Source organism: Dryobates pubescens, chromosome 15, assembly GCF_014839835.1.
Source record: "Dryobates pubescens isolate bDryPub1 chromosome 15, bDryPub1.pri, whole genome shotgun sequence".
NCBI lineage: Eukaryota > Metazoa > Chordata > Aves > Piciformes > Picidae > Dryobates > Dryobates pubescens.
The window spans coordinates 27013787-27037530 of record NC_071626.1 but is presented as its reverse complement, the minus strand read 5'-3'; the positions used below and the strand labels follow the sequence as shown (position 1 = coordinate 27037530).

General features: G+C 50.3%; 1 protein-coding gene across 1 annotated transcript in view; it reads right to left on the bottom strand.

The window, feature by feature from the left end:
* Positions 1 to 5338: 5338 nt before the first annotated feature.
* The window catches only part of KDM5A (lysine demethylase 5A), a 67166-nt gene continuing 48760 nt past the window's right edge, over positions 5339 to 23744 (bottom strand). Inside the window, exons 22-28 of the mRNA XM_054167933.1 lie at positions 21286 to 21447; positions 19448 to 19999; positions 17929 to 18072; positions 13702 to 13861; positions 13184 to 13404; positions 9758 to 10168; positions 5339 to 6541 (exon numbers count right to left, since the gene is read on the bottom strand). Coding sequence (XP_054023908.1) covers positions 6329 to 6541; positions 9758 to 10168; positions 13184 to 13404; positions 13702 to 13861; positions 17929 to 18072; positions 19448 to 19999; positions 21286 to 21447 — 1863 coding nt within the window. The 3' untranslated portion in view covers positions 5339 to 6328. The remainder of the gene's footprint in view (positions 6542 to 9757; positions 10169 to 13183; positions 13405 to 13701; positions 13862 to 17928; positions 18073 to 19447; positions 20000 to 21285; positions 21448 to 23744) is intronic.

Here is a 23744-nt window from a genome sequence, read left to right as displayed (position 1 = left end):
ACAGCAATTGCAGGAGGTTGGGTTTGTGGGGGTTGTTGGTTTTGCTTGCTTTGACTCTTGCAGACCACAAGGAGAGGCAAAGCCTAGGAAATGTCTGTGTGGAAGAGGATTTTCTCGATGGATCGTGACGAGCCCTTCTGCATGCCATGGGGTTCAATGACAGGAAGGAAACGAGGACATGAGCAAGGACAGGGCAGGCAGCCTCACTGTGGTCCCTGGGAAGATCACAAAACAAACCCTCCTCAAAGACACATCCAAGTCCCTGAGGGATAAGGTGACCACTACCATCTTAGCCCAGTCTGGTTGCCTTCTGCCATGAGCTATGGGCAAGGGGAGCACAGCAGAAACACTCTGACAGTGTGGATGGACAGCCTGCACTGGGGGTGGAAGCCAGGGGGGACTGCTGTGCTCAGACTTCAGTAGTTAACAGCTTGAGATCCAGCTGGGCAGCTGCAAGTGGAGTACCTCAGGGGCTCGGGCTGGTTTACCCACCTGGGTTGTGTGGATGGAGCTTGCTCAGGTTTGCGACCAAACTGCCAGGGAAAGTGATGGAGCAGATTATCCTGGGGGCAATAACTGCACCTGAAGGATGGCCAAGGGCTCAGGTCCAGCCAGCATGGATTTAGGAAGGGCAGGTCCTGCCTCTCCAACCTGATCTCCTTCCATGATCAGGTGACCCGTCTGGTGGATGTGGGGCAGGCTGTGGATGTGGTCTATCTGGACTTCAGCAAGGCCTTTGACACCATCCCCCACAGCAAACTCCTGGCTAAGCTGTCAGCCCCTGGCTTGGACAGCAACACTCTGTGCTGGGTTAGGAACTGGCTGGAGGCTGAGCCCAGAGAGTGGTGGTGAATGGTGCCACAGCCAGCTGGCAGCCAGGCACCAGTGGTGTGCCCCAGGGATCAGTGCTGGGCCCCATCCTCTTTAACATCTTCATTGATGATCTGGATGAGGGGGTTGAGTCAGTCATCAGCAAGTTTGCAGATGACACCAAGCTGGGAGCAGATGTTGGTCAGTTAGAGGGTAGAAAGGCTCTGCAGAGGGACCTTGACCGACTGGACAGATGGGCAGAGTCCAATGGGATGGCATTTAATAAGTCCAAGTGCCGGGTGCTGCACTTTGGCCACGGCAACCCCATGCAGAGCTACAGGCTGGGGTCAGAGTGGCTGAGAGCTGCCAGGCAGAGAGGGACCTGGGGGTGCGGATTGACAGCTGCCTAAACATGAGCCAGCAGTGTGCCCAGGTGGCCAAGAAGGCCAATGGCATCCTGGCCTGTATTAGGAATAGTGTGGCCAGCAGGAGCAGGGAGGTCATTGTGCCCCTGGACTCTGCATTGGTTAGGCCACACCTTGAGTCCTGTGTCCAGTTCTGGGCCCCTCAGTTTAGGAAGGACATCGAGACACTTGAACATGTCCAGAGAAGGGCAACAAGGCTGGGGAGAGGCCTTGAGCACAGCCCTGTGAGGAGAGGCTGAGGGAGCTGGGGTTGTTTAGCCTGGAGAAGAGGAGGCTCAGGGGCGACCTCATTGCCCTCTACAACTACCTGAAAGGTGGTTGTAGCCAGGAAGGGGTTGGTCTCTTCTCCCAGGCAACCAGCACCAGAACAAGGGGACACAGTCTCAAGCTGTGCCAGGGGAGGTTTAGACTCGAGGTGAGGAGAAAGTTCTTCACTGAGCGAGTCGTTCGTCATTGGGATGTGCTGCCCAGGGAGGTGGTGGAGTCGCCGTCCCTGGAGGTGTTCAAGGGGAGATTGGACGTGGCACTTGGTGCCATGGTCTAGTTGTGAGGTCTGTTGGAACAGGTTGGACTTGATGATCCTTGGGGTCTCTTCCAACCTTAGTTACTGTGATACTGTGATACTGTGAATGCTGGTGGAGGACAGGCGTGGGGCTACCCAAAGCATGGGAGGAGGTCTCCCATTCACAGCTGGGTCTTGACTGACTGTAGTGATGTTCTGATGGAAATTTTAAGTTCATCTGTCCTGCATCTGAGAAAAAATTAAACCAAGGGGCCTGTGGCTAACAGTTAAAGGCCAACTCTGTACCGGGCTGCACAGTACCAACGTGGTCAGCAGGCTAAGTTACTACTCTTACCCTGTGTTCAGCACTTGCAAGCTGCATCTGGAGGAACATATCCAGTTCTGGGTGCCTCAGTACAAAAACAAGCACTGGCAAACCTGCAATAAGTCCAGCTGAGAGCCACCAAGATTGTTAGGCGGCTGCAGCTCATGACATGGCTCAAAGGAGGCTAAGCTGGGTTAGTTCACCTCAAAAATGAAGGCTGTAGAACCTGCAGTTTTCAACTCCATTGGATAGCTGCAGAAAATACAGAGCCAGAGCAGCAGGCAAGCCACAGCAAGTGAATGTCTGACTCTACATGAGACAAAAGCTTGCACTGAGGATGCCACAAATCCAGAACAGGAAACCAGATGTCAAATGCCAGTGCCTGGCAATGCTCAAAGTTCATTTGGACACCACCCTGCATAACTCAGCCTGCTTTCAGAGTTAGCCCAGGTGATCCAGAGGACTTTCAGAAGTCTACCAAACCTAAATTACTCTGCAAACTGAAAACCAACCAAAAAATCCAACCCCAAAAAGCAATGCAAACTTCATCGTGTGGCTAACAAAACACACAGCATCTGCTCCTTGTGCTCTGTGGCTGCACTCCAAGCCTTCCAGGTGAGTTCCAGAGTATCATCCTCATTCCCAAGGAGTCCAGGCTGCACAGGCATTCAGCTCCAGATCAGCTGTTAAAAGCACAAACACTACAAACAATGGTTCTGGAGGTCAGGAGTGACCTTTATATCTCTGTGCAAGTAAAGCTGCCCAGGTCCAGGCCCTGTTTCGTACAAGGCATGGGTTGGGCAAGAGGCACAACTCACCTCCTGGCCACTTTTAGTTTCTCACAAGACCTCCAGGAATTTCTTTGACCTTTTTGCCAGACATAAGAAAAAAAGCAACCAGCAGGCAGGGTCCTTTGTCAAACACGGCATGAAGGCAGGCAGGCAGCTCTCTACAGACACAAATACCATCCTGCAGATTGGGAGATGGTGCTCCCAAAGCTGGAGAGCTGCTTCCTACAGCTGCAGCAGACCTTACAGGATTTCCTTAGCTGCATTTTGCTTTGCCTCCTTGTGTGAGGTTATATAAAGTGAAACCCCCAAAGATCTGGAGACAACAGCGCAGGTGCAGCTCGAGCTTTTTCAACCACTACTTACAGACTTTGCCAAAAGTTAACATTTATTCATAAGTTCATACTCTCAGCAATCCTTCAACAGGAGTTATGCTCTTAAAAAGTAAGCTTAAACAATAAGATGTAAAGCTAATAATGGTCTTCAGTTCAGGAACACCTGACCCGAGAGCAGGCGAGACTTCTGCAACTGGGAAAGGTGTGGCAGTGCCTTTCCACAGCCTCACAACATCACACAACCACTGAATGGGAGGGGCTGGAAGGAACCCCAAAGGCTTGTCCAGTCCAACCCCCTGCCAGAGCAGAAGCACCTGGAACAGATCACACAGGAACACATCCAGGAGGGTCTTGAATATCTCCAGAGAGGGAGACTCCACAACCCCCCTGGGCAGCCTGTGCCAGGGCTCTGTCACCCTCACAGGGAAAAAAATTCTTCCTCCTGTTTCCATGGAACTTCCTCTGCCTCATCTTCCACCACTGCCTCTTGTGCTGTCCTTGGGCATCCCCCAGCAGAGCCTGGCTCCAGCCTCTGGGCACTCACCCTGCACAGCTTTATCAACAGCAATGAGGTCACCCTCAGGCTCCTCCTCTCCAGGCTAAAGGAACAGCTACTATAAAGGGGACCTTCTACACACCCTTTGCCCGTTTCTTCCCGCTGATGACTCTTCTCTGTGCTTGTTCCAAGCAAATGATTGACCATGGCATCATACAGCTGGTTTGTCTCCTTCTTCTTGTAGTGCTGTTAAGGTTCTTCATCACTCCCTGCACTCACCCGGGGATGCTTGGTGCCAGTTTACTGACAGCTTTCTTTCCCAGCTGATGGCAATGACACATCATAATGACTCGATGGAGGAACGCTCAAGAGGTTCTCTCAGCGGCTGAGGCCATGCTAATGATGTTTTCCCTGCTGTCATGGGTTCTAGGAGTCAGGAAGGAACACAGCACACTGGGGTTCTTTAAGAAACCTTGTACTAGTCTACTTCCAGCAGGATGAGAACACCCGCAGTAGGCAGGGTCTACCCACGCCGCACAGGGGAACATTATGCAGTACCATCGGGTTACAGCTGGCGGGAAAGGAACATGTGTTTAAACCAGTTTGCCAGAAGTAAGCATACATCTGAGGAGGGAAATGTAGGTGGAGGCACAAGGAGGGTAGGTCCAGCTCGAGCACAGACACCTTCATAAATAAGGAAACAAATAATACTCTGAAGTTTGCTCCGGTGCCCCTTCAGCAACACGCTTAACCACAGCTTGCTTTTGACACCACACCAGTCTTCTGGGAGCAGAAACTAAAGTCTGTGCCCAATCTGCATTCAAAGCTCCCAAGACCCTTCTTCTGCCCTCCATCTCAGTTCTTTTTCTTTTGCCCCTCTTCCTCTTCCCAGGTAGCAGGCACAAACAAAGCAGATGAAGTTCAGCTACCCGAGCCGAGCGGTTTTTGGGTGGCTAATCCTGCCAGATGAATGCGCTTCCACATACTAGAGCACGAGAGAAGGGACACAGAACAGTCAAGACAGAACACTTTTGTTTTTGTCAATATTTCTTTTAAATCCCAAACCAGCTCCTAGTAAGACTGGACACTACTTACAACACTCCTAGGACTGCAGAAGAATGGAAACACAATAGGGAGCGAGTGGAGAGGGGGACGAGACAGCCCAGGGGCTGGCTTCAGACATCCACATACACAAAGCCAGCAGCCACGGGAGTCCTTAAGGCCCAGATGCCCCACTAACAGGAACAAACCTAAACACAAAGGTAGCACATGAAATGTATTTACCTATTGAAACACAGGCAGCTGGTCAAGCTAGAATGGGGAAGGTAACTGCTAATTCCTTGTACTACAAGGAAGGAATGGAGTAAAAAAACCCAAGCCCAGGGGCAGGTTTTTGCTTTGTGAACCTCTGTCTGTGCTGCTGGTTAACAGTGGTAAGTATAAAAAACTCAAAGAAAAATAATCTATTTATAGAACAAGTCAGTAGTCTGAGACATTTAGAAAAAAGTAAAAACAAGTCCTTCTTTAAAAACGGATTTACTAAAACAACTGTCACCCAGGCTGACCCCAGGCCCTCCGGGTGCCCCCGCAGAGCCGGGGGCACCCCCAGACCAGACCTGCTGCCGCGCGTGCGCAGGCACGGCTGCGGCGGAGGCGGCGGGGAGGGCGCTCGCACTGCCAACAGCAGCTCCAGACCGTCTGCCTGGTGGTATTGGGAATAGTTGTGAGTGAAGCTTTTCACAGAAGCACATGTCAGTGTAACCTCTGAGGTAAGTAGGCTGTCTTCTTTCCCTCCCATCCCCACGTACAGATCACAGAATCTGCTGCCCTGGGCGCTGTACCTCCTCGCCGGCTCCATTCTACCTGTGGGAGTGCAGAACCCTAAGCAAAGCCTAGAAGAGGAGAGAGCAGCCCTGTGGAAAGGGAAGCACTCTGCTCTTCCCCGGCTCTGGGTTAGCTGGATGTTACCAGCGTGTTCTGGCCCTCCACCTGAGGACAGGAGACCAGCTGTTCCCCACTAAGGAAAGCATTTTGCTGAGTGGAGCCGAGTGGGGTTTGTGTTTTGGTAACCGGAGCCTCTGCTGGTTGGAGACCGTGAGCTCCTCTGCCCTCTAGCTAAGAAAGAGAAATGAAAGAGAATTCATCCACTTGCTCCCATCCTTGTAAGCATAGTGTTAGCTGCCTGGACGTGGAGGCAACTTCGCTCTCCGAAGACGCCGCCCTGCTCCCTGGGCTGGCTCGGGGAGGCAGAAGAGAACTTCCCAAGTCACCTCCTCAGGTGAGCTGGCAGGCCAAGAGGCTGCAGCCTCTGCTTACCAAGCACAGGCCAGCCCGCTGCCAGCACGCACTCCTAACACCCTCAAGTGTCTAATCTAACAGTCCCCAGGAGCAGCAGCCACACTCAGGGAAGGGTGGGAAACGCCGGCTGGAGCTCCTGGCCAGGTGGTGTCTGCATAGATGAGTCGGTAACGCTGCGCCCTGGCATCTCCACCGGGTGAAGGCAGCCAGCTGCTTGGAAGGGACCAACTCTGCTGCAGGTCTGTATGTCCTTGGAAGTGAAGCTCAGTGGCTACATTAGCTTCAAACCCTCTCCTTCCATAGGGTTTCAGTGGTCCATTTCCCAACAAGTTCCAGGCACCAGCAGCTGCTAACTTGTCTCCTTCAGATCTTCCATGGGTAGTTTGTAGCTCAGTAAGAAAGGAGGGGGCGGTGCATGAGCAGGGCTGCTCTGTCCCTGCAGGGGCTTCTTTGCACAGTTTATACAGATGTAATCCTCATTCTCTGCCATTTCTGGAGAGACCCCCACACAGACCTGATGGAACCACTCATCACAGCCACCGTCACACTGCACCCAGTCCACCTGCAAGAGATGAGATGAGCAGCACAGAGCACGTTACGAGCACAGACAGGCAAAGCTTCTGGGAGAAACCCCCTAGCAAAGCCACTTGGCACCACTCACAACCAAGAGCTTGGGGTCACAGACTGATGCCCTGCAGTGCTGGTTTTAACAAGCTGCTTCAGTTTGATAAGAACCCACCACTCTTCAAACAGACCTTGCCTCTCTTGCATCCTTGGACTACAACAGTGCAAACACACACTGCTGCTGCTGAGCTCTCCTCAGATGAGGCACAGCTATGCCAGGAAGCATTTAAAACAGCAGCATGGCCAGGGACACTCCCTCAGCATAGATCAAAGTGCACTGGAACAACTTCACACACCCATAAATGAGTTAACCTGCCTCACAGAAGGGAGGGCAAAGTAATAGAGAAGAACCCTGGGGGTAGATAAAGAGAGTTGAGATAAAAAGTTTTAGTGAGCAAAATCAATGATAATACAAAGCACAACTACCTCAACTAACAATAAAATGCACAAGCACAGAGTCACAGAATGGTCTGCATTGAAAGAGACCTCCAAAGCTCCTCCAGTTCAACCCCCCCTGCAGTCAGCAGGGGCATCCTCAATTAGATCAGGCTGCCCAGAGCCCTGTCCAGCCTCCCTTTGAATGGTTCCAATCACCTCAGCTTCTCCTATTTGCAGGGAAAAAGTGCAGCACAAGGCAGAAAAGCAGTGGCATCAAGCAGAAAAAGCAGGGAACTAGCCAACCCCAACCTGTCTCACCACCCCTGCCACAGGAAAGAGCCAACACCCAAAACCTGGAAGCCAAATCCAGCAACCAGAACAGGAAGCCTCCCATGCCAACACTCTGAAACCAGGCTCCAGCCAGAACCTTCATTTTTAATCTGGCATGAGGCAGGAGAGGCTTGAAAACAGCAGCAAATTACAGTTCAAGCCAAGACATTTCAGAACCACAGAACTGTCAGGGTTGGAAGGGACCTCAAGGATCAGCCAGTTCCAACCCCCCTGCCATGGCCAGGGACACCTCACACTACAGCAGGTTGCTCACAGCCACCTCCAGCCTGGCTGCAAACACCTCCAGGGATGAGGCTTCCACCACCTCCCTGGGCAGCTTGTGCCAGGCTCTCACCACCCTCCTGGGGAACAACTTCTTCCTAACAGCCAATCTGAATCTCCCCATTTCTAGTTTTGCTCCATCCCCCCAAGTCCTATCACTCCCTGACACCTTCAAAAGTCCCTCCCCAGCTTTCTTGGAGCCCCCTTCAGATCCTGGAAGGCCACAAGGTCTGAGAGCTTTCTCTTTTCCAGACTGCACAACCCCAACTCTCTCAGTCTGTCTCCAGAGCAGCTCCAGCCCTCTCCTCATCCTTGTGGCCCTTCTCTGGATACCTTCCAGCACCTCCAGATCCTTCCTGGCACAGAGGCTTCTGAACTGGACACAAAGCTCCAGCTGTGGTCTCAGCAGAGTGGAGCAGAGGGGCAGAATCCCCTCCCTGGCCCTGCTGGCCACACTTCTGCTGCTGCAGCCCAGGCTCCGCTTGGCTCTCTGGGCTGCAAGTGCTCCCTGCTGGCTCCTGCTGAGCTTCTCCTCCCCCAGCACCCCCAAGGCCTTTTCTCCAGGGCTGCCCTCCAGCCAGTCCCTGCCCAGCCTGTACTGGTGCTGGTACAAATACACATCCTCCTTTATACACATCCCTTGGGACTGCAGTGTCCATGGGAGCTTTTGCAACTTCAGAATCACAGTGGGGAAAAGCAAGTACTTGTACTGCTTTGGGCAGGAACAGTTTTCTAACAGGTACTAAGCTGGCCACCAAATGCCAAAAAACCCCAAAAAACTCTAACCAAAACCAAAGGCAAACCACCACATGAAACTGACCCTAGACTGACAAAACATTCAAGATAAAATATTTCAAAGATATGAGTCAGTGGGCAGAACCTGAAACCTGTAGGCCAAGGAACACAGATTCTATACTGGTACAGCTATCACATTGTTACTGCTCTACTTTGCCTCTTGCATGGCAACTGGACAGGGCTCTGGGCAACCTGATCTAGTTGAGGATGTTCCTACTGACTGCAGAGGGGGTTGGACTGGAGGAGCTTTGGAGGTCACCTCCAACCCAGCCCATTCTGTGATGCCATGATTCTTTAAAACAGGAACTTAAATACACTCTCTGAAGATGAACTTCAAGGCCCTCTCCTCCTCTTGCAATTTCATCTTCCATAAGGTGGTACTAATAAAGGCTAATTGTAATCTGAGAAGTAAAGAGACTGGTGGTATAAAGACTGTCATCATTTGAGCCCCTGAGGGCAACTTCTAACCTTTGCCTAAGGCTTCAAAACTACTCTTCTGAAGTGTTCAAGCCAGCACTTGAATTGCATGTTCCTATGTGGCAGCTGCTCCTGCTCCCTCTGCAGCGAGTCAGTGCAGTACAGTGTCCATCCCACAGTACTATGCTGAGTGGTTTTATTCTTCTTTCTAAAAAGCAGGAAAAACTAAACATTCCCCACCCCCCCTTTTTGGGGATTGTCAGCAGGGCTGTGTTAAAAGCTGACAGGCAAGGCAGGCAGCACCGTGGAGTCTGTTGTGGGCTGAGTTGAACCTGCTGCTGTTATCCAACCATACTGCAGTCATGCCTGCTTCAAAAATGGAGTGCTGGCTGGAGCAAAGTGTGATGGGGCTTGAAGTTCAGATTGCAATGTGGAAGGCTTCCTGTTTTGCCTGCTGCTTCTGGGTTCTGGGGTGTGAGGTGCTGGCTCTTTTCCGCAGGCATGGTGGCAGAACGTGTGGGAGCTGGGTAGCTCTGGCTTTGGGTTTCTGTTCTGTGCTCTTTGGTTTTTCCCTGTATTTCACTGTGCTGCTTCTGCAAACAGGCTGAGGTACAGTAATCAGACATTGCATTATTAGATGAGTCGGGTTATTAGCTAGGGTAACTGTGCATTGTGCTTATGATATCCTCTCTTCTATTAAACTCTTATCTCCACATCTCACCCTTGGGCTGTGTCACTCTTCCCCTCACTTCTGTGTTGGGGGAGCAGGCAGCTTAGCCCTGGTGCTAAACCATAACAGAAGGAGGAAGTTCTGTAGTTCTATCTGCTACCTCTCTGCACCTACCCAAGTGCCACTGAGTCCTCTCATATCTAATCACACCACTTCTGTAGCTCCTGCTGCTCAACCCCGTACTGGAGGTTTTGCCCCTGCCAGAAGCAAGCAAACACTCACCTTATCCTTGCAGGGCCTCTGGCAGTTCTGCGCAGCACAGACGGCGTTCTCATCATCTGACTCCTCTGCTCCTGACCAGTCATACTTGGAGGGAATATCTAGAACCTTCTTCTCTCTTTTTTTCTCTGTGCTCTCTTTCGCTAGCTCCACCTTCGTGACGACTGCCTTCTCCCGCTTCTTCTTCCGCTCCTCCTCCTTCGCCAGTTTCTTTGCCAGCTTGTTCATCTCCTTTGTCTTATCTATGCTGAGTTTTAGCTTCTTCTTCTTGGGTTTTTCCAGTTTTTTCAGCTCCTTAGATTTTTGCTTCATGTCTCCAAAGAACTGCTCTGCTCTCTCCAGCTTTCGTTTCTTCTTCCTCTCAGAAGAGTCTCTCCCTCTCATTTTGAGTGGCTTCTCATCCATGCTGTCATCCTTCAGAGGCAAGGTGAAAAGAGATTTAGATTTTAAATGCAACCCTGTGGCTCCAGAGAGGTACTCACCTCCACCATCACCCTGACAGGGCAGGAAGAAACCTGTGCAAGTTTTCACCACACTAGACCAAAAGAAATAATCCCTAAGTGGTATCAATGTGATGAATTTCCAAGAGCCGGTGGAGAAAGTACCTCATCAGGAACCGTAAGGAGGCTGAGTAAGCAATAACTACAGCTCCTCTCTCACATTGATTTGTAATAGAAGTTGAGAAGATTAATCCTTTGTCAGATGCTGTTGCTTATTTTTCATCTCAGGTCAGTCTTGCTTGTAATTATTTCTGAGAGAAAGCAATTGCTGCTCTGGAGGTTGCCAAGGAGCAATCGGTGAGTTCTTACAATGCATCATCACCTCCAGACAGAGGAGAAAGTAACAGATCATTATCTGAACAGCTCCCCAGCTGACACATGCTGCAAGTATCTTGGCCTCATTAGTGACTCTTAAATAGCAGACTCAGATCAGAAGTGTGGCTTAACATTGGCAAACTGGCAGTGCAGGTAGCATTCACAGTAACAAGTCCCCTTCCTACAAACAGGGCTGACTCCATTCCAGTTCTCTAGCTATATACTTTAACATTAAGAATTATTAACAGATTAAGGCTCTAGTTGAGGATGCCCCTGCTTACTGAAGAGGGGGTTGGACTGGGTGACCTTTGGAGGTCCCTTCCAACCCAGCCCATTCTATGATACTATAAGCCAGCAAAGAAAGGCTCTGCTTGCTGTCCATTACCTCACATAGCTACTGCACCCAAACCAACATCCTCTCAAGAGCATTTTACAGAAGCCTACCTATTCTGCATGTAAAATACCCAGACCTAGAAAGGTGTTCAGCTGGGAATGAGTAGCTCTGGTCAAACAGGTGTCCATAGGGATTAACCAGAAAACATTCTCACACACATTCCCCACCCCCCACCTCCTTCCCCACTCCTCCAAAATACAAAGCTGTGCTCAACTATTCGTACAGCAAGCTGGCACACAGGTTAGAAACTGCTGTTTGATGGCATTGAAGCCTGCTCTTCCAGCAGTTCCATGCCAAAATCATTCACTAAAAAACCATGAAGCTTCTGAAGTGAAGTACTTGGGTCAAAACATGGTAAAGCAGTACTGCTTTGGAGGCAGGCTCTGTCCTGACTGATAGCTCTTTGGCAGCAGTTTGACTTAGCCCTTGCAAAGGTCTGGCACTCAGAAAATGAGACAGGCAAATACTTAATATGCTCATCTACCCTCAAGGTCTGCAGCATGTCACCTGCCACCTTACATTACTGTACACCACCAAAAAGAAGTCAGGAAAGAAGGCTCTTCAGGAGATGCCCTGTGCAGTTCAGCCACCCAAAAAGCAATCACGTAGTCTGTAACTACATGTGGCTGAACTGACCCCTAACTGCAGCTGACAGCTAAGAAAGGATGGGCTCCAGCACAGCTCTTCAATGCAGGAGTTCATCTGCTCTCCCAGCTGTTATGGAGCTGTGTGGTAGCTTAGCTTAGTCTCTCAGTTATAAGCAATAACAGGAACATTCTGGACATCACCCCAACCACCTCCCTGGACAACCCATTCCAGGGCTTCACCACTCTCATGGGGAAGAACTTCCTCCTCACATCCAGCCTGAATCTCTCCACCTCCAGCTTCATTCTATTCCTCCTAGTCCTATCACTACCTGATATCCTGAGAAGTCCCTCCCCAGCCTTCTTGTAGGCCCCCTTCAGATACTCGAAGGCCACAATTGGAACTAGATGATCCTTGTGGTCCCTTCCAACCTTGACTGATACTATGATCTTTGAGTAACAAGTAAATAAAGTAGGACACTGGATACAACACAATAATATAGATAGGTCTCCATCATTCCATTTGTTTGCTGACTAGGATAAAGTTTGCTGCATAACCTATTCTCTCCTCTCTTCTCTCACTGCTTCTCTCTCCAGTTCTGCTTTGCATTGCTCCCTTACCTCTTTCCTGACCTACTGGCTGAACTGACTTGTGTTCTGTCTCTGAAGGTACCATGGAAAGGAGCAGGGAGGAGGCTGCAAGCAGCACTCTGGACCATCCAAGGGGTGATTCTGTACAAGGGGATCCTTGCCTTTGTGCCTTTAGGAATTGTAAATAGATTTTGTACATATCCATTGCATTTTATACTTCTAGATTTTAGTTTGCCTTTTGTAAATCCAACTTGCATTTTGCTTTCAAAGTTCTGAGTTGTTTCCTGGGGAGGGGGGTGGGGGGTGTTTACCCTGGGGGTAAATTCCAACTAGTTGGAGGGTAATTTCAAGCCACCACAGCAGCACACTCTCCTCATTCACATGCACCACTCACCCGCTGCATGAGCGAGGCTAAGTTATTTAGTCAGCAGAGGTCATTCACTGCCTCACTGTCAGCTGTGCCATGATCAGCACACAGCATAGCAATGATAAAAAAAAGTAAAAATCAATGTCTATATAATTCTGAGGAAGAATGGGGATTTTATTACCTGCATTACCAACCCAGGTTTTGTTTGAAAAAGCCCCAAGTGTTCCTTCCCCAGCAACAACACAAGTTCTGCCGTGGAGTGAGCAACTTCTACAAGCAGAATTTTCCCCCTTGGAAATGTTTCCCCTAATTCTCTTGCAGATCACTTTTGATCCCAAGCACAATCAGGTACAGTGTTTCCTTTCCTAGTTTGTAAAATAAAGTTTGCACACAGAACTGCCCAAGAGAACTGCCCTGAACATGGTTCATTGTGGAGGACTGTCCCAGGCCAAGAACGATCTGAATTTCTCTCTCTCTCTCATTCTGTCATTTTCCTGAATCTGCTACTCCCCAGCTGACATCTAAGCACATCAAGGAACTCAGCACTCAACTACCCAAGTGTGTAACTTTTAAAAATGGTGTGGGTTTGGTTTTCCTGCCTGTGTGTTGGGCTTTTGGTGTGGTTGGTTTTATTTTGGGGGTTTCTTTTATATCAGAGTATTTCTTCAAGTTCCATACCTCCATGACATGAAGGAACCTGTCCTCAGAGGGTGGGTGAGTAGCCTGTAAAATCCTCCAGATATGCTGAGTCTCATCCAGTGACACCTCTAGCAGATCTCCTACCATCATTAGATCTTCTAGCTGAGCTTTGGCTCCAGGTGACAGCTCCAGCACAGGGGGCTCCAAACTGCGAGGTACCAGGGGACTCTTGCGAGGCTGCTTCCTTGGCGTGCCAGAGCCTTTCAGACAGGAGACAAGGTGTGGAAGGGTAAAAGGAAGGGACCAAAACCAACAGACATTACCTTCTTTTTACAACAACAATCTAAGCAGGAAGAAAACCCCAAGCAAAAGCCATTGGGAGAGGTTTATACATCAGACATGAGGACACTAGCCGCAGTGCAGCTCTACCATAGCTGCTTACAAAGCACACATTCCCTACAGCCGGCACAGGGAGCAGCGCAGCACTTCCCCTCCTTACTGACTGCTCCCCCCAGCCATCTGCTCAAGCTTATCCCCATGTATACAAAGGCAAGTACCTTGAGAGCAGCTTTTAGAAGCAGATGAATATGCATGTTCAGCACAGAATGAGGGAGCAGTCCACATGTGTGTCACCACTTCCTCTGATTTAATAGGGATCTCCTCATCACAGAACAGATTGGGCTCCAAGCTGCTCGAAGATTTCACACTGGCATTGTCCTGAAAAAGACCCAGAGAAAACATGCAACATCTGCAGGCAGAGAATACATCACACTAAATTCTGCTAAGATTGGCCACTCTGCTGATCCTGGAACCCTGCTTTGAAGCACCCTGCCACAAACACCAAGACCATATGCAAGATGTACAAGCTAGATCCCTTCTTAAAGAGCAAGTAATAGAGACAGGTCAACACATTCATAGGCAGTGCATGAGAGACACTGGACAGTTTCCTTCATTCAGAAGTTCCTCAGGTACAGGCTTCAGAAGTCAACACAATGAAAGAGGCTTACTGACCAACCTGATCTCCTTCCACGCCCAGGTGACTGTCTGGTGGATGTGGGGCAGGCTGTGGATGTAGTCTGCCTGGATTTCAGCAAGGCCTTTGACACTGTCCCCCACAGCAAACTCCTGGCCAAGCTGTCAGCCCCTGGCTTGGACAGCAGCTCTGAGCTGGGTTAGGAACTGGCTGGAGGCTGAGTCACAGCAACCCCAGGCAGTGCTACAGGCTGGGGTCAGAGCGGCTGGAGAGCAGCTAGGCAGAGAGGGACCTGGGGGTGCTGGTTGATAGTAGGCTGAACATGAGCCTGCAGTGTGCCCAGGTGGCCAAGAAGGCCAAGGGCATCCTGGCCTGGATCAGGAACAGTGTGGCCAGCAGGAGCAGGGAGGTCATTGTGCCCTGTACTTAGCACTGATTAGGCCACACCTTGAGTCCTGTGTCCAGTTCTGGGCTCCTCAATTGAAGATGTTGAGCTGCTCCAATGCATCCAGAGAAGGGCAACAAAGCTGGGGAGGGGTCTGGAGCACAGCCCTGTGAGGAGAGGCTGAGGGAGCTGGGGTTGCTTAGCCTGGAGAAGAGGAGGCTCAGGGGAGACCTTCTTGCTCTCTGCAACTCCCTGAAGGGAGGTTGTAGCCAGGTCTCTTCTCCCAGGCAAGCAGCACCAGAACAAGAGGACACAGTCTCAAGCTGTGCCTGGGGAGGTTTAGACTGGATGTTAGGAAGGAGTTATTCTCAGACAGAGAGATTGGCCATTGGAATGTGCTGCCCAGGGAGGTGGTGGAGTCACCATCTCTGGAGGTGTTTAAGAAGAGCCTGGATGAGGCACTTAGTGCCATGGTTTAGTTGATCAGATGGTGTTGGGTGATAGGTTGAACTGGCTGATCTCAAAGGTCTTTTCCAACCTGGTTAATTCTATTCTATTCAGTATATAAATCATTAAGCTCTGACCACCTGTGCTATTTCTTTTGAACTTCACAGGTTCTAGTTGAGACCTGAAGAATGTTGTTGGAAATTTGTCTGCTATTCCAATCATGTTAGTTGGCCTAACAAACACCACTTCTGCTGCCTTATCAGCCTTGGATGGATTTTTACTCTCAGGTTTTTACAAGTACATGTCATGACATACACCCAAAAGAGTGTAACTGACTGATTTGGAAACCATGACAAAGATTCATTCAACAAATGAAATTAACTCTCCTGCAAAGCCTTCACATCTTGACAAGCATATGCCCACTTTCGTGACATCTACTTTATCACAGCCACAAGAAAATGCTACATCTTTTAGAAATGTCTTATTATGACCCCTGATGCAAACAACAGTTTGGAATCACTTTAACATATATACACACACACATGCACACACACACATGCACACACACTGTGATGGGTTAGGAACTGGCTGGAGGCTGAGCCCAGAGAGTGGTGGTGAATGGTGCCACAGCCAGCTGGCAGCCAGGCACTAGTGGAGTCCCCCAGGGATCAGTGCAGGGCCCCATGCTCTTCAACATCTTTATTGATGATCTGGATGAGGACATTGAGTCCATCAGCAGTAAATTTGCTGATGACACCAAGCTGGGGGCAGGAGTTGATCTGCTGGAGGGTAGAGAGGCTCTGCAGAGGGACCTGGACAGGCTGGGCAGATGGGCAGAGTCCAAGGGCAGGAGATTGAACACATCCAAGTGCCAGGTGCTGCACTTTGGCCACAGCAACCCCAGGCAGTGCTACAGGCTGGGGTCAGAGTGGCTGAGAGCAGCCAGGCAGAGAGGGACCTGGGGGTGCTGGTCGATGGTAGGCTGAACATGAGCCTGCAGTGTGCCCAGGCAGCCAGGAGGGCCAATAGCATCCTGGCCTGCCTCAGGAACAGTGTGGCCAGCAGGAGCAGGGAGGTCATTCTGCCCCTGTACACTGCACTGGTTAGGCCACACCTTGAGTCCTGTGTCCAGTTCTGGGCCCCTCAGTTTAGGAAGGAGGTTGACTTGCTGGAACGAGTCCAGAGAAGGGCAACAAAGTTGGTGAGGGGCTTGGAGCACAGCCCTGTGAGGAGAGGCTGAGGGAGCTGGGGTTGCTTAGCCTGGAGAAGAGGAGGCTCAGGGGTGACCTTATTGCTCTCTACAACTACCTGAAGGGAGGTTGTAGCCAGGAAGGGGTTGGTCTCTTCTCCCAGGCACCCAGCCCCAGAACAAGAGGACACAGTCTCAGGCTGCGCCAGGGGAGGTTTAGGTTGGATGTGAGGAAGAAGTTCTACCCAGAGAGAGTGATTGCCCATTGGAATGGGCTGCCCAGGGAGGTGGTGGAGTCACCATCATTGGAGGTGTTCAGGAGGAGACTTGATGGGGTGCTTGGTGCCATGGGTTAGTTGTTTAGGTGGTGTTGGATTGGTTGATGGGTTGGACCCAATGATCTTGAGGGTCTCTTCCAACCTGCTTTATTCTATGTATTCTATGTATTCTATACACACACACACAGAGAAAAAAAACCCAGTTTGATGAAAAGCTGCAACATCCAACTCAAATTTGCTCTTGCTGGCATTTCACATGGGACTGTAAGATAAATGGATCTGCATGAAGTTGCTTAGAAACAATACTACAAATACGAGCCTGAGGCAAATCATACCTGGAAAATTTGTTGTTCCTTTATAAACCAGAACATCTGCTCAGAAAAAAATTACATAGAACCACAGAATGGTCTCTGTTGGAAGTGACCTCCAAAGGCCATCCAGTCCAACCCCCCGCACTCAGCAGGAATATCCTCAACTAGATCAGGATGCCCAGAGCCCTGTCCAGCCTCACCTTGAGTATCTCCAGGGATAGGGCCTCAACCACCTCCCTGGGCAACCGCTTCCAGTGCTTCACCACCCTCATGCCGCAGAGCATCCAATCTCAATCTGCTCTGCTCTAGTTTGAAGCCACTGCCCCTGGTCCTGTCCCTGCAGGCCTTTGCAAACAGTCTCTCTGCAGCCTTTTGTAGCCCCCTTCAGGTACTGGCAGGCTGCTATTAGGTCTCCCCACACTGTCTTTTAAGTTAGCCTCCTTTAGAGCAAATAGAACACAGTGGCTAAAAAGAATGCACTGCACATGAAGCAAGAGGGGCAGTGCTTTTTCCTCTACTTCTATCCAAAGGACATTTCAGAAGCTTCCAGGTGAAACATGAGATGGGAAACACTCAGCTACCTCGATGATTGCCTTTTCTCATGACAGCTCCTCTCTCATTAAAGTGCTCTAACTGCAGTCACAGTTGAGGAACTGAATGCACACAGTACTTTTACAACACAATCCAGGTATCCAGATCTGAGCATTTCCACACCCCTGAAGCTGAACAGATGTACCTACTTCCCTTGAGGTTTGAACAAAGAGAAAGGCTTGGAAACATGAAAGCAGCTCTGCTAACTTCTCACAGGGCATGCAGTTACCAGGGAAAAAGAAACTGCTGTAACAACTCTCCAAGTAGACACTTCATTGTATTTATGATTCATTAGATCTCTGAATGGGGCAGAAGGACAACATTTATCCTCCATGGCAGCATAAATACGAATACCAGCAGGGTATCATTTTCCATAGCACTAAAAAGCACCTTGTGAAAACCTGGTCACAGGACATGGGGAAGTTTTGAATATAAACACCACAAAACTGAGCTGAGATGCCAAGATAAAACCACAAGGTACTACTGCAACAGGAGCCCAAGCAGAATGCACAGAGATAGCTTGAGATATGAAAAATACTCTGAAGCAAACTGCTTAATCAAGAGGTGCTCTGGATTAATTGCACGGGCAGGAGCCACACAGACTCCTTACCTTGATGTCGTAGCCATAGGTCTCCCTGATGTCTTCGTCAGAGTCTGTCTCTTCATCATCATAATCCAAGGTCTGCTGAGGGGATGAGGACACACTGCCTATCACTCTGTTAAAGGCTGACTGCTGGAAACTCGTTAAGTGTCCCTAAAAGAAAAGTGGAATGTGGGGAAAGAAATAACAACACTTTCAGACCATTTGACTTCAAAAGCTGAGTCAGTGGCAAAGCAAAGAGGGAGGGTTTGGAAATACAGAGACCATGGACCCTTAGAGAGCCAGGGATTCAGTTACACAGTTCACAAGAAGAGCAGAACAAATTCATACAGAATCACAGAAACATTCAGGTTGGAAAAGCCCCTCAGGATCACCAAGTCCAACCCAGAACCCTACTCTATAAGGCTCACCCCTAAACCATAGCTCCAAGCACCACAGCCAAAACACCTTGAAACACAGCCAGGCTTGGGGACTCCACCACCTCCCTGGGCAGCACATTCCAAGGACTGACCACTCTTGCTGGGAACAAATTCTTCCTACTGCCCAGTCTAACCCTGCCCTGCTGCAGCTTGAGGCTGTTCCCTCTTGTTCTATCACTAATTACCTGGGAGAAGTGACCAGCACCAACCTCTCCACAACCTCCTTTCAGGCAGCTGTAGAGAGCCAGGAGGTCTCCCCTCAGCCTCCTCTGTTTCACATTAACCATCCCCAGCTCCTTCAGTCACTCTCCATCAGATTTATTCTTCACAGCTTCCTTGCCCTGCTCTGCACTCATGGTGCACACATGATGTACCATCTTTTATACCCTTGTTTCCTGAAGGCATCACTGGAAAATGCTCAGAGATTATCAGTATTCTTGGCCTGAGGACAGCTGAGTAGTGGCAGAAAAGCCTTGCTGCAGTAAGCTGTGCAGAAAAGCAGGGCAATACCCAAGTAAAAGGTTACATTTTATTTCCCTGTTTATGAATAATAGTGACTAGAAAGATCTAGATGCTGCTCTTCAGTGCTACCAAATGACAGCCTGTGGTTCTACAAACCTCTTCACTACATCCCATTACTGACCTAAATCTCAAGAGGAAGAGGTCAGCCACCACAACACCAGTGTCTGCCTGTTATCCTCACTGAAATTTACCAACCAGGAACCAAGCCACTGAGAATGACAACCCACGAGAAATATTGAGCCCTTTAAGTATGTCAAGAGGGCAATGGCATTCAGACCCCAGAGCAGCTACTGCTTCACACATCTTCAGGCCCTTAGCCGGCTGTTACACCTCTGAAGGATGGTTCTCACCAGCACCCTCAACAGTTGCTACTGACAGTGAGCACAAAGGAACAGGCCTGTTGCTGGAACAGACTGCTAATGGACTGAAGGCAACCACAGCCTGACAAGCACTGAACTAGCTCCTCTTGGAATGCCCGATGCTCAGCACTGAACCGCCCTCCCCTCTGCCCCGCAGGTCTCCAGGAAGGGTGAGGCATTCCGACCCACTGCAGGACAAGGAGCGAGGTATCCCCAGGCCGTGCCCACCTGCAGGTCTGGGTTTGCTGCTGCTTTCTGCAGCTCTGCACTGATGATCTTCTCCGTCTTCTCGCGCGCCGCCTGCTCCACCATGCGCTGGCTGAGCACGGAGAGCTTGGCCAGAGCCGAGGAGAGCTCCTCGGTGGCCAGCGCCTGCCGCGCGCGGTCCTGCCAGCTCATGGCGCGCTCGGTCAGGCACTGCAGCGCCTCCCCCTCGGGCAGCCGCACCGGCAGCTTCTGCAGGGACACCAGCAGGGACAGGATGGTCTCCAGCCGCGGCCTCCGGGACCGCATGCAAAGCGGGCACAGGAACTTCACCTCCTTGGCCTGCCAGCTGGAGCCTTTCTTCTGGGCAGTGGTCTTGGGCAGGGGCACGCAGCCGCTGTGGAACCAGTCCTTGCACAGCTCGCACTGCAGCATGAACCCGCTGGCCGTTTTGCGGCAGATACAGAACTTGACCTCCTCGATCCGATCCACCATGGTCATCTTGGCCAGGTTAGCTGCCCTGAGCGCGTGCATGGCTTCAATCTCCTTCTGTTCCCGCTCCTTGAACACAGCCACCTGCCCAGCAAAGACAAAACACGCCATGACCGTGACAAAACACTAAGAGAAACAGCATTTTATTAGCAAAACAGGAAAAGGAAAACAAGCCACCTCTACCAAGCACCTTCCCAGTTAAAGTACCCCAAAGTTTAGGAATTGTGTGAGCTAAGTAAAGCTTTAGCTAAGATACCTTGCCCACAATTACTTATTACTTATATAGTCACAGAATTGCTGAGGCTGGAACAGACCTCTGAGCTCATCAAGCCCAGCTTATGACCTAACCCCCCCACACCAACCAGACCATGGCACTGAGTGCAACATCCAGTCTTGCTTTAAACACCTCCAGGGACAGCAACTCCACCACCACTGGCAGTCCATTCCAGTCTCTAATTCCCCTTGCCATCAGGAAGTGCTTTCTAACATCCAACCTAAACCTCCCCTTGCACAGCTTGTCACAAGTTGCCTGGGAACAGAGCCTGACCCCTACCTGACCACAGCTTCCCTTCAGGTAGTTGTACTCCCCTGAGTCTTTCCAACAGAAATTCTATGTAAAGTTCTCCATGTCCACAAAGTTTCTGAAGTTCCTAAGTAAACCTGTCCTAAGGGGTTCTGATTCCAGGAAAGAAGTCAGAACTGGTTCCATCCATTTAACTACCCAGACAGCACAGCTGAGCGCTGCCTGAAAGCAGACTCAGCACAAGGAGCATCCGAGTGACCACATATCTGCTGAAGCAGCTAGCGCTGCTCAGTGCCCCACTCCATGAGCTGTAACAAGGCACACTCAAGTACAACACACTATGTATGTGCCACCTTTATGAGGATGCATTTATTTCCTGTGTCCTGGAGAAAGGGCAATCAGATGACAGCAACTGCTGATAGGCTGCATCAGTGTCCTCCCAACAACAAACATTGCCTCCAGCCCAGTTTCCATGACCAAGTACTTACAGCAGTGCCCAGAACTGATCTAACCAAACAGGTGCTGTTTAAGGTGGAGCTGCACCTCACCCCACATTATTTTGATGGGATTTCAGTAAATGTTACTAATATTAGATAAGCAGACAAAGATATTAACCCAAAACCAGTTACATCTTATACAGGGCTAAATACAAACTAAATACAGGCACTTAGACTCTACCTTCCCTGCCTTTAAAGCTGAACTATATTCCTGTGTCAAACACCCTATGATGAGACATTTGTTTCAGGGAGATGCATTTAGGAATTCTTCCATAAGATTTCTATTAGAGACAAGTTAAAGACAAGCTAAACCCACATATCACAAGACACTACCTTTCATGGGTCCTTACCACAGCTGCAGTGTCCCTGGCCTCCTCCAGCCCATCCTCCAGTTCACTTAGGGATTCCAGGTCAAGATCTTTCTCCTTTTCCTTCTCCATCAACTCCTTCACCCTCTTCCGCCTGTTCTTGCTGCTCCCATAAACACCAATGTCAGTCCGAGGGCTCAGGACCTGTAAACACCAAGAAAACACAGACAGCCAGAGCCAAGGAGAGAAAAAAGAGCTGATTGGTAACATTACACTATCAGGGACATACATGAGAGCATCTGATAAAGGAATTACAACAGAGCAACAAATAGTCAGCAATCTAGCACCTTTGACAGCTGTCAGTCACTGGAGGAAGAGGGTCAAAGAGAAAACCATGTAAGTATTTCAAGCCTGGGGGGGTTGCATGTAACCAGCACCACAGGGGTGAGAAAAGGTCAGCTTGAAAGCCAGTATTTTTCAGTATTAAATTTCAAAACCTATCCAGATGAAGCTCTCCTCCATCTACCTAACTGGAATAGTGTACAGTCCAGTGTCTGTAATTTGAGGATTCACTTCAAGTGCCTTCACCAACTGTAAGCCTGAATGATCTGCCATCATTTCCTATCTACAACAGCAATTTCACAGCATCACCCCAGCTCCCTCAGCCTCTCCTCACAGGGCTGTGCTCAAGGCCTCTCCCCAGCCTTGTTGCCCTTCTCTGGACACCTTCAAGTGTCTCAATGTCCTTCTTAAACTGAGGGGCCCAGAACTGGACACAGGACTCAAGGTGTGGCCTAACCAGTGCAGAGTACAGGGGCACAATGGCACAATGACTTCCCTGCTCCTGCTGGCCACACTGTTCCTAATGCAGGCCAGGATGCCATTGGCCTTCTTGGCCACCTGGGCACATTGCTGGCTCATGTTTAGGTGGCTGTCAATCAGCACCCCCAGGTCCCTCTCTGCCTGGCTGCTCTCCAGCCACTCTGACCCCAGCCTGTAGCTCTGCATGGGGTTGCTGTGGCCAAAGTGCAGCCCCTGGCACTTGGATTTGTTAAATGCCATCCTGTTGGCCTCTGCCCATCTGTCCAGTTGGTCTAGGTCCCTCTGCAGAGCCCTTCTGCCCTCTAACTGACCAACATCTGCTCCGAGCTTGGTGTCATCTGCAAATTTGCTGATGACTGACTCAATCCCCTCATCCAGATCATCAATGAAGATGTTAAAGAGGATGGGGCCCAGCACTGATCCCTGGGGGACACCACTGGTGCCTGGCCTCCAGCTGGATGTGGCACCATTCACCACCACTCTCTGGGCTTGGCCTCCAGCCAGTTCCTAACCCAGCTCAGAGAGCTGCTGTCCAAGCCATGAGCTGACAGCTTAGACAGCAGTTTGCTGTGGGGGACGGTGTCAAAGGTCTTGCTGAAGTCCAGGCAGACCACATCCACAGGCCTCCCCATGGCCAGCAGACAGTCACCTGATCATGGAAGGAGATCAGGTTGGAGAGGCAGGACCTGCCCTTCCTAAATCCATGTTGGCTGGACCTGAGCCCTTGGCCATCCTTCAGGGGCACAGTTATTGCCCCCAGGATAATCTGCTCCATCACTTTCCCTGGCACTGAGGTCAGGCTGCCAGGCCTGGAGTTTCCAGGTTCCTCCATCCAACCCTTCTTGTGGATGGGGACCACATTGGCCAGTTTCAGTCATCTGGGACCTCTCCAGTGAGCCAGGGCTGGAGGAAAATGATGGAGAGCGGCTTGGCAGCTCATCTGCCAGCTCTCTCAGCACCCTAGGATGGATCCCATCCGGTCCCATGGACTTGTGAGTGTCCAAGTGGCTCAGCAGGTCCCCAACTAATTCCTCATGGATTTCTGGGGCATCACACTGCTCCCTGACCCCATCACCCAGCTCAGGAGGCCACTTGTCCTGAACTCCTCCTGCCTTGCTGTTAAACATTGAGGCAAAGAAGGTTTCGGGACCTCAGCCTTTGCCTCATCTTTAGTCACAGTGTTCCCCTCCAGGTCCAATAAGGAGTTTCTTAAAGAGGCTGCAGTTTGCCCTCCTGCAGTCCAAGGTGAAGGTTCTGTTGGTGCTCCTCCCTATCTCCCTACATATTGAAAACTTCACTATCTCGTGGTCACTGCACCCTGGGCAGCCTCCCACGGTCACCTCTCCCCCCAGCCCTTCCCTATTGGAGAGCAGCAGGTCAAGCAGAGCCTGGCCCCTGCTAGGCTCACTTAACAGCTGCAGCAGGAAGCTGTCCTCTATTCGCTCCAGGAACCTCCTGGACTGCCTCCTCTCTGCTGAATTAAGTTCCCAGCAGATATCTGGCAGGTTGAAGTCACCCACAAGGACAAGATCTGATGATCTTGAGACAGCCTCCAATTGCTTATAGAATATTTTGTCAGCCTCCTCATCCTGGTTGGGTGGTCTGTAACAGACTCCAACCAGGATGTCAGATTCGTTAGGCCTCCCTCTGATTTGCTGGCTGAAACACAACTAAAGAAA